Source organism: Rosa chinensis, chromosome 1 (genome assembly GCF_002994745.2).
Source record: "Rosa chinensis cultivar Old Blush chromosome 1, RchiOBHm-V2, whole genome shotgun sequence".
Lineage (NCBI taxonomy): Eukaryota > Viridiplantae > Streptophyta > Magnoliopsida > Rosales > Rosaceae > Rosa > Rosa chinensis.
Genome location: NC_037088.1, coordinates 67,012,374 through 67,022,108, shown reverse-complemented (window position 1 = coordinate 67,022,108; position 9,735 = coordinate 67,012,374). Strand labels below are relative to the sequence as shown.

The following is a 9,735-nucleotide window of genomic DNA, read 5'->3' as shown; positions in this document are numbered from 1 at the left end:
ATAGAAATATGTAGTGTCATATATTCAAACACATCTCTACAATACATGCCCCTACAGTTCTTCGTCATCACATATGAAATCTAGATAAAAGCTGCCTATAGAAGAATTACAGACAAGCAATTTACAGACTAAAGTAAAGATTGTTTCTTCGAAAAGATCTAAAATATGAAATTTCCTCTCAGAGGACCGGGCAGTTAGCAACTACAACCCCTTTGGCGGTAGGGCATGTAGCCAAGGGGCAGGGCTCTCCTTTATTCCCCCACCAGTCGAGATTAATGTTCCGGGACTGCAAGGTAAGGAACACCAATATCGTAACAAAGGCAGTTCCGGCATCAAGACCACCAGAGACAACATAGTTGTACTTCTTCCACAAATCTTGCCGGTACCTGAAGACAACAAAACCCGAAACAAATGCCAAAAATATCCAACTTGTAAAGTTTATAGCAGTGGCAGGGGGCATCATTCCTGTGGCACCTAGCAAGACAGGCATGTTAACAGCAAGAATCCATTTTTGTTTGGGGAAAGTCCAGTGCGCAAGCCAAACAAGAACCGGGGCAATGGCGCCACCAAGGAAAAACCAGTTGATGTTACTGTATTCACCGAGGTTTCCAAAAATTCTGCGGGGTCCAACGAGACCCCAGATAACAGACGCATCAAAGAACACACGGTCCATTGGACAGGTCCAAGGGCTATCCGCTGGCAGCAGGGAGGTATCACAGAGGTTGGGAATGTCTGCCATCAGCCACCATGCTGTGCACTGGTATACAACCACTGCTACAACAGTTCCTACCATCTGTACTGTGAACATTGCTCTTGGCGGAATCTTCATGTAGTGACCGAGCTTAAAATCCGACACAAATGATAGAGCTTGTGTCATGCTTATGTAACCATACACTTTGAAGCACATGTTGGCTACAGGATGCTCAGGGTAAAGGTATCCAATCACATATTCAGTGATAATATTCAAACCCGGTTCCTGTTGGAAAAGATTGCACAAAATGTCAGAACCAGTACAAGCTTATGGTTAATAACAAATGGAATTTTTAATTTTGTTACCATGTTTGTTGTGGCATAGATGACACCGATTGGGTATGTGAAAGAAAAGGCCATGAGACAAGCAAGCAATGCACCCCACCAAGGCAATTGAAGTGACTCCTTGTAATACACAGAAGCAAACAGGATAAGAGCAATATTGATCGCAAGGATGAGGATAAACCACAATGTTGGCACCGATTTGTAATTCTTCATAAGCCTTGCATGGACATCCTTTTTCTTATTTCCATGAAACGAGTCCAGTATATCCCTGCATAGAAAATTGTCGATTAAAAGAATCCAATGATGTTTCCCTGCACATTAAGGTCAAGCCAAAGCATGACCACAACAATCCTAATTAAAGTAAATGCTGAAAGTTTAATTTACCTTGCATGAAAAAGTAGAACATGCATAATTGTAGCAGAAAGTGCAGCAAATCCAAGACCATAAGTAAAAGCGAAAAAGGTGCTCATATGCAGAGGCCCTTTCTTTGCATATTCACCGCGATCAAGTTGAAAACTGGAACCAATGATATCGAGGACCTCGTATCTTGAACCATTAGCCATGAACAAATGGCTAGAAAATATGGGGAATGTCTTGGCACCGTAGATATTAGACCAGTACGCGATGGGTGATATCACATACATGACAAAGAAAAATCCAACAGCAATGTTGGCCGAGGCGAACCATGGGCTAGCCAAAGGAGTACCAAGATATGCTGAAATAGTAGACCAGTCAATCCCAAAAGAACCGATTCCAAGGCCATTCATGCCAGAACCCAGCTGGTTAACTAGAATAGAATTGGGTCGAATCCAACACACCCAAGAGAGAGACGTTAGCATAATGAGAAGATAGCCGGGGAAGATATAGTATGCAAAACTAGCAATCATCACTAGGAGGAAGAACTGGGTACGAGTCACGCTTCCTTTAGGCCTTTTGCTCTTCTCATGCAGAGCACTGAAGTAATCAGAAATTAAGAGATTCAATACTATTAAGTAAACAATAATAAAACAAATAATAAAAGAAACAATTGGCTATACTAAGGAGCTAAGACGAGTTTACCTGAACAATGAAACCTGAACCAGATTACCGGGCCACCACATCTTCTCTGGCTCAACCAGATATTTTCTGAAAATTCCAGCCCAACCAAACCCCAGCACCTATAATTTTAAACAGCATGAATACAAAATACTCAAATCTTTGTACTATATCAGCATAAAATCAATCAAAAATCCAAGAAAAGTACCTGAGTGGTGAGCATAACAATAAAGGCAGGAAGAAAAGTGAGCTTCCTCTTGTAGAAGATCTTAACAGCAGTCAAGATATGAGTAGCATAAACAGTTCCAGCCCCACAATTCGCAAATATAGTGATCAAAACATGTTCCTTGACATTAAAAGGCCCCGGATTCATGGTGAACTCAAACCGAGTACCTTGGAAAAAACGGTGTGTGGGTAGCACTCTCGCCATGAGATGTCCGACTGGCACCACAGCAATCTGTGCACTGATGGATGTCACAGACAACGGCTGAGTCCTGTACCAGAAAAACTGGTTCACAAAGGAGAGAAGGACACATGAGACCAAACCCAGAACCCACATTCGGAATGTGAACACCGGCAAGGTAGGGTCATCAGTTTTTGGCACTGTCAACTCCACTTGCTTAATGACAGAGCGCTCATCTTCCTGCTCAATCTTTGCAGCAGTACTATTATCTATCTCCATGACTCACACTAGAAAACTGAAAACCAAAAGAAAAATCAAACCAATGAGCTCCTTGCTGTGTGCATACCACACACAACGCAGAGAGAAAAACAAGGACGAAAAATTTGTGTTATTGGGGTATGGTGTATATAATAGAGAGATAAAAGGAGATGCAAATGCAGGTGAAGAATCAGAATCTAAGTGGATAATGTATATACTATATACTAAAACCGATAGGATTGTTAATTGGAGATGAGGATAGGAGTCCAGTGGGTGTAGGACTTGAGTTAAACGAGGAGAAAGATTCCACGATGCATGTGAGAATCCTAATTGCAGTAAAACTAAAGAAGTCGTTAGGTTCATTATATCTGTGAAGAAGTGAAAGACGGGCCAGCTAAGAAGTTACTGTTGTTTGTCAAAGGAAAGGAGTTATTGCTGTTTAGCGAACAACCAACCAGAAATCGAATATGAATACGACTCCCTTAATCAGAGTGAGAGAGAAAGAGAGAGTGTTCTTAAGGAGGCAGTCAAAGATTGATTTTAGGATGGTTTGTTGGGTGTCCCTTTCGATGTTCCTATTGTGGTATTTAATAATGAGCTTCTGGATAGCTTGTTATAGTTGTGTTTGATTCACTTTGCCCGTGTTGTACAGGAATCTGGGATTCAAAGCGAGTCATAGTATCCACGCTGCACTGTTGACTAAAAAGGGGTGAAAAACCGACTCAACTTAAGAAAAGAAAAGAAAAACCACCAAAACGAATTCATTTCTCCAGCTAGATAGACAGTTTATGCTTGACGATCCGAGCCTCCGAGGTGTAGAATTGCTAGAACGTAAGTTTTAGGATTCGTCGTAATTGGATTTTGGATACTCAAGAGCTAAACCCTAATTCTAAAGCGATGAATTATTATTATTATTATTTTTAAGATTATCTTTGATACATGGATTCTACTTTGGGGTGGATAAAGAGATTTTCTGGAAGGTTGGACTTTAATCTTCACTGACTACCAAAATAACTCCTTCACTTGGACTATGGAAAAGGTGGTGGTCCCTTGACCCACTTTTATCACAAAGCCCACATCACCCCACTTCTATCATTGTGTAGACTGAGGATTTGACACCATTTGTCATCAATACTAATTCTATGGTAGAAAGAGGACTGGTTTAATGGAATTGGATCCCATCTCTCTGGCCTATTTTTAACTAGCTTTTACAAATCTCACTAGGTAAATTTCCAAAGTCAGCAGCATCTTCCTTCCATCTACGGCTCTTGTTTTTTTTTTTTCAATGAAAAAAGAATAATTACAAAACAGAGAGAACAAAATGGAACGCAGAAAGAATGGATGATGGAAGATTATCGTGCCAACAAGCAACATCAACTTTATAACCGAGATTCACCAAATCATCTGCAACAAAATTAACCTCTCTCGAGATGTGCACAAAGTCAATATGCTCAAAATGATTAGCCAAAACTTTGACATCATGCACCATGCGCCAAGGAGTTGTCATCTTCTTGTTGATAGAGCCAATTCACCCTCGACCGACCGCTTTTAATCCATCTCAAGGCAAGATCTTGTAATCTTGGACTTCTACGGCTCTTGTTGCTTTTGGAAGTTGTTCTTTCATTTATTGATATTTGTTTAAAATTATGGAAAGCAAATACAACTTCTAAGTCAGAGAAAACCTATCTGTGAATCAAAATGTCCTTTTTTAGATTAAACGATTACGATTAGAACGGAACGTTACCGCAAAACTACTCGTCTTTTCCACCTCTCCCCGACAATCAACACAGTTGACAGTGCTAAACCCGTGGAAAAAAATCACCATGGGACATTGTCTTCAACAAAGGCATGCATATGCATGAACTTGGACTTGGGGTGGGCCAAAGGCCACATTGATGATCCTCTAATGATTTCTGTGATATCACATCCTCCATCAACAGATGAGTATGAAACCATTAATTTCCAAGTGGTTACTAGAAGCATGCTGCAATTGACTTTATACTTCTAGACAGGGGACCTAAATCCGAGTAGTTCTTCAATGGGGCAAGCGCTAAGGCGGCTACGCAATGCGAGGAACAGTGTACAAGGTAGCACACACTTAAACACTGTAGCACACCGTATCTAAGATTTCAACCCTAATTTATGGACATGCTATACTAATAGAATCAGTAATCGAAAGAATCAGATGCAACCCAAATGACCATATGCTAACTAATTTTTCTTTCAAAATAAAGAGGAAGAAAAGCACCCAGCCAAAAGGAGGAAATACAAGAGGCAAAATAAAATGCAGCACAGTTTAAAACCAGCTTTTCACAACAATTCTAAAGTGATTGTATCATTAATAAGAACATCTTTATAAACAAAATGCAGCAGCAATCATTAGAAACCTGTTTATGGTAAAGAAAACAATAAGAACTAAGAAAATGTGTAAATGCTTGAAACAATTTTCTCAAGCAGGACAGGGGCAAAGGCAAATATAAGTTCTGGCCCTAAGCGAGGCCAAAAAAATTAAGTTGCCAGCAACCCCAATCCTAAACAAGGACCGTCTGCCAAAATAACCTATATACATGCACCTGTATCCAGTTTAGCATTTGATTCTTTGAGGATCATCTATAATATAACTGACAGAAGAGAGCAGTGACATACAAAGCGCAATGTTTTCAATACATAAGATATCTACTTCATCAGTTACCACACTTGATCACTAAACAGATATTAAACACTGATCCCTGATCCCAGAGCATGTGCAAATGCAAGTGATCTCAACACGTTCAACTAAAAATAAGTTTACAGTATCTAACGAAACGCATATGGCTTTAGTAATAATTAAAGTGCATACGGAACAGTCTGAAATAAATATATAAAATTGTCTGCAGATGCCAAACCGGAAACCACTCTAGCGATTGCCCCATGATAATCGAGAACCGCATAATTTGAGTTGGTCCTAACTATGCGCCTTTAAAATTCTTGAAACTGCATGTTTGTTGTACGGCCCCTCATTATCACAACCTCCCAAATCATGCAAGTCCTACAGAGAAGAGTCGTTCCATGATTTAGCGTGAATTTTCTTTTTTAATATTTACTCGGCACCTAACGGCCATAAATGAAAAAGGTCGTGTGGATCAAAATCGTTAATCACCTGAAAGACCGCATAATTCAACGCTTCCCTCGGTGCCCCCCTCCTGACCTTGCACCAGGATAGCGAGCAAATTGCAACCTTAAATTGACCGAGTCCCGGTCATGCTCATCGAACGTATAACCTGCAAAATCGAGGTCGCCCATTTACGCTGTAACTAGGTACGTTTTTAACGGCGAATTAGGGCATCAGCAGATAGATGTTATAAGACGTGAAATCATTAGCTTAAAATTAGGCCCATCACTTTTCAATACAGCTAACCAGCAAATGGGGTTTCGCACACATTTCCTAAAACAGGTCACATGCTTTAGTATTCAGTGATTAGGGAAACCTCAGGAGAATAAGGGTTCAACTTCCAATAACAAAAAAGGAAGTGTAGGTTAACACATGAAATGACTATTGGCTGCTCATTCTTAGACAGGGATTACTAATGTAGCCAAAAATGATCACCCATCTTTTTTAACGAGTTTCAGTAGTCCATTTCACTAATGGACCTTCAACCAATCAACCACATGAAGCAACGGCAATTCCTTCAATTGGTTAGAAGAATTTGGCTTGGGGTATTGGGTGACTTTGCAGACCATGCAACTAGGGACCAAAGTATCAGGTCAAACCAAGACCTAACTCAAGAAACTGACAGATGCTCTTGAAACACAGAATAGGCTGTGACATAAGGGCAACAGCAATGTTCGTTCACCTCCTTCAACTTCAATGTACTCTGGCTCAGAAGACACACACCATTCTTCTTAAGGAAAAGTCCCACGCTTCCTCTCTTGAAATGGATATGCTACAGAACTAAGGAAATGAGAAGCTTGCTGGCTTGAAAATGTCGGTAAGCTTTGGAACTTAAAAGTTTACCCTCAAAAATCTAGTGCGCAGATTTCCCACGTGAATTGTGTTCAAATGATGCACTAGTAATCTTTCCTTTCTCATATATATATATATATATATATATATATATATATATTATTGTTACCTTGCAGAACTAATTATTCTTTCTCTCTCTCTTTTTTTTTTTGGTTAATTGTCAATTCCATAGCACAGTCAAACAGCAAACGACACAATTGACTACATACAACTTTATCTTCTTTCTTGCTTATTTTAAAGGAAAATGCATCATGAATGATTTGGCAGTGCCTCTTCTTGCAAAGTGACTAAATGATTTTAGGAAATGCAACTCCACCACCAATTGTATAAGAAAATCCACCAAATAAGCAATCCAGCACACATATGTGGCTATGGTCACTAAAACTTGAAAGGAAATTGTAAGCTCACCTTGCAAGGCATCCATAGCAGTGGCTGCATGGGCAGGGCTCATAAAATCAACAAAACAAAGTACCAAAGGTTCACCTCCAGGCTGCACAAATAGGCTATTAGTGAATCCACTAACCATTAGATATTGAATCTACCCTTGAAGAAAGATAAACTTACATGTCTTGATTCCTTGCTTACGAGTCTCACTTCTTTGTAGCCAACAAATGGGCGAAAGATGTCTTGAAACAAAGTGAAGGAAAAGTCTACTAAAGGTAAAGAGCAACGAAACATAGAAAAGAGAAAGAAAACTGAGAGCTATCCAAAGTCCAAAATTAAAAGGATACGAGCTACTTCACGTCGTGTACAGTTGGCAGGCAATCCTTCCACAAAAAGTGTACTGGTAGCACCAGGAGGAAGGGGAACCTCAGGCCTCCCACTTCCCAATCCCAAGACCCTCTCTTTTACAGGCCCAGGTTCAACCATTCCCATCATTCGTGGGTCATCAACAGAACGACCAGGTAGTCCCCCGCTCATGTTTCTAGCAGACTGTCCCCCACTATAAGATGACATTTGCTGAAAGTTTACTTGTTACATTAGCCTCCTACTATAAATAAAATATATAGAGTGAGAATGTAAGTGAGATGCAAAAAGTGAGTACCGCAGAACGCAGGTAGCGATCATATGATGCGTTAATGGAGTCTGTATCTCTCATCGCACGGAGTGAACCTCTATCATCTTCATGGGGATAATAACCAGGCAGGTCATGGCCACTATGGGAATCTAAAAGATTAATGGTGTACTTCAGTAACAACACATGATTCTAAGAAATCAAACTACAACAGCATGGAACATACAGAAAAGAGAATATCAATTTAATATTGCAGAAAATGTAAAAGAAGTCGATTGCTGTAATCACTTGAAACACACTATTAGTCAATCAGGTAATTAAGTAGTTAAGATCCATAAAGATGCCCAAATATCAGAAGATTATGCAACTGCTAACATTATCTCTTGACTTTCTTTTGGCATCCAAAGTGACAACTCAGTACTTTAAAGCTAGCTATAGTGTAGTGATCCAGAATAATAGCATATCTCCAAATAACCACAACTAACAATGTGGATAATATGATCTGTTCAAATGGAATGCAGAAACAGGTATAAACAGACAATCCGTAGATGAAAGTAATTCTTAAATGATTGATAATTATAGATAGCCTAAAAGGGCATTTAGTCACTTTCCAGAAAGCAAGTATAATTTCAAAATATGAGTGCAGCAAAGAGCCAGCACAAAGCCTGGATTTAAAACTTAGGTAAAAACAGATAAAGAACCCAAATATTGAAACTTCAACAGTACCAACAGTGAAGAGAACCTAAGAGTCGGAACCAGCCAAGATGCTACCCTAATTGAATCAATACTGATCATTAAACCAACAAATGGGTGTCCATGTTATAAGGAAACTGCCTATCCTCAAATGCAGTTCAAGGGATAGGAAATTCTTCACAAAAGTGATCGAATGAAGTTAGCAATGCTTATTTCCAGCTACTATATGCATGCTCTAAACAGAAAGGTTGCAGTCATAACTGTCCAACCAACACACCACATGCAGATACCGAGCCACCATGAACGCAAACTTATCATCTAATGCAATCGAGGACACCCTAGTAACAATGCAAAGCACCAATTGTATGCATCAAAATCCAACACAGCACCTTAATAAGCTGATTTAACACACACATCAACAATGATGGAATCGATACAGCACAGATCATACTCAAGTCATGTTACCACCACTTAAAACCTCCAATAAACTCCTCAAACAGTAACCAAATCTAGCATTTCAATCACAAACAAAACAACTTCCACTCCAATTTCAATTCCTCAACCCAATAAACCCTAGCTCCACCACCACTGAGCTCTCCCTATGCCATTTAACCAAAAAAACTCTTATCTCACTTTCAATTCAGCTCTCTCAGCACTCCAAACAGATCCTCTCAAATCCAGTAACCCTAATTTCACCAATCAAATCAAAGCACCAAAAAGCTAAAACGAAACAGAACCCTAAACCCTTGGAATTCTACGAGATTCGTGAAAGGAATTCGATGCGTACCGTAATCGGGACGCGGGCGCTTCCCCATGCCGGAATTCATCCCCGACGGAGGCGGCTGCCGTCCGTCGCTGTACCTCCAATAAGCGTCTGCCATGTGTAAGAGTCTCTGTGAGGATTTGAAGAAGAGAGAGAGAGAGAGAGAGAGAGAGGGAGAGATTAAGAGAAGAGGGGAAATGAGATCGTGAGATCAAAAATCTCTAATGGTGTGAGGTGAAGTGGCCAAGTTGCTCAGAGAGTCTCTGGAGTTATGTTTTACTTTTACAATCGTCTCTTTACTTTCCCTTCATAGTTTTTACCTCCGGGTAAATTTTTCTTTATAAGTGTATTTTCACCATTTTGGTAAAGTAAACTTTCACTGTTTGCCAGTTCTTGAAATTTTAGTTCAATTCGTAGTAATTTTATTGTTTTTACTGTTCATTATTTGTATTATAATATGGTGCAAAAAAATGAAGCTCGATTAGTCATGGAAACGTACCGAATAAATAGACAGACAAAAACTTACTATT

The 9,735-nt window shown here is 39.7% G+C and overlaps 2 protein-coding genes across 2 annotated transcripts; both read right to left on the bottom strand.

Moving 5' to 3' along the window:
• On the bottom strand, positions 1 to 7,355 carry LOC112183983 (oligopeptide transporter 6). The gene is made up of 7 exons (XM_024322302.2): positions 7,299 to 7,355; positions 7,143 to 7,224; positions 2,279 to 2,768; positions 2,095 to 2,192; positions 1,420 to 1,989; positions 1,057 to 1,303; positions 1 to 976 (listed from the first exon to the last, which is right to left on the bottom strand). The coding sequence occupies exons 3-7, from the start codon at positions 2,750 to 2,752 to the stop codon at positions 179 to 181; spliced, it is 2,187 nt and encodes a 728-aa protein (XP_024178070.1). The 5' UTR covers positions 2,753 to 2,768; positions 7,143 to 7,224; positions 7,299 to 7,355; the 3' UTR covers positions 1 to 178.
• On the bottom strand, positions 5,315 to 9,461 carry LOC112183995 (RNA-binding protein 2). The gene is made up of 7 exons (XM_024322308.2): positions 9,230 to 9,461; positions 7,780 to 7,901; positions 7,466 to 7,694; positions 7,299 to 7,360; positions 7,143 to 7,224; positions 5,871 to 5,991; positions 5,315 to 5,759 (listed from the first exon to the last, which is right to left on the bottom strand). The coding sequence occupies exons 1-6, from the start codon at positions 9,321 to 9,323 to the stop codon at positions 5,888 to 5,890; spliced, it is 693 nt and encodes a 230-aa protein (XP_024178076.1). The 5' UTR covers positions 9,324 to 9,461; the 3' UTR covers positions 5,315 to 5,759; positions 5,871 to 5,887.
• Between the last annotated feature and the right edge of the window lie 274 nt (positions 9,462 to 9,735).

Excerpts from the sequence above, each read along its gene's own strand:
- LOC112183983 (XM_024322302.2), bottom strand. The coding sequence starts at position 2,752 with ATGGAGATAGATAATAGTACTGCTGCAAAGATTGAGCAGGAAGATGAG. Across the intron at positions 1,990-2,094 it reads GTTCAGGTTTCATTGTTCAG|TGCTCTGCATGAGAAGAGCA; the intron begins GTAAACTCGTCT and ends TGATTACTTCAG. Across the intron at positions 1,304-1,419 it reads GTTCTACTTTTTCATGCAAG|GGATATACTGGACTCGTTTC; the intron begins GTAAATTAAACT and ends TTTTCTATGCAG.
- LOC112183995 (XM_024322308.2), bottom strand. The coding sequence starts at position 9,323 with ATGGCAGACGCTTATTGGAGGTACAGCGACGGACGGCAGCCGCCTCCG. Across the intron at positions 7,361-7,465 it reads TACACGACGTGAAGTAGCTC|ACATCTTTCGCCCATTTGTT; the intron begins GTATCCTTTTAA and ends CTTTGTTTCAAG. Across the intron at positions 7,225-7,298 it reads TAAGCAAGGAATCAAGACAT|CCTGGAGGTGAACCTTTGGT; the intron begins GTAAGTTTATCT and ends CTATTTGTGCAG.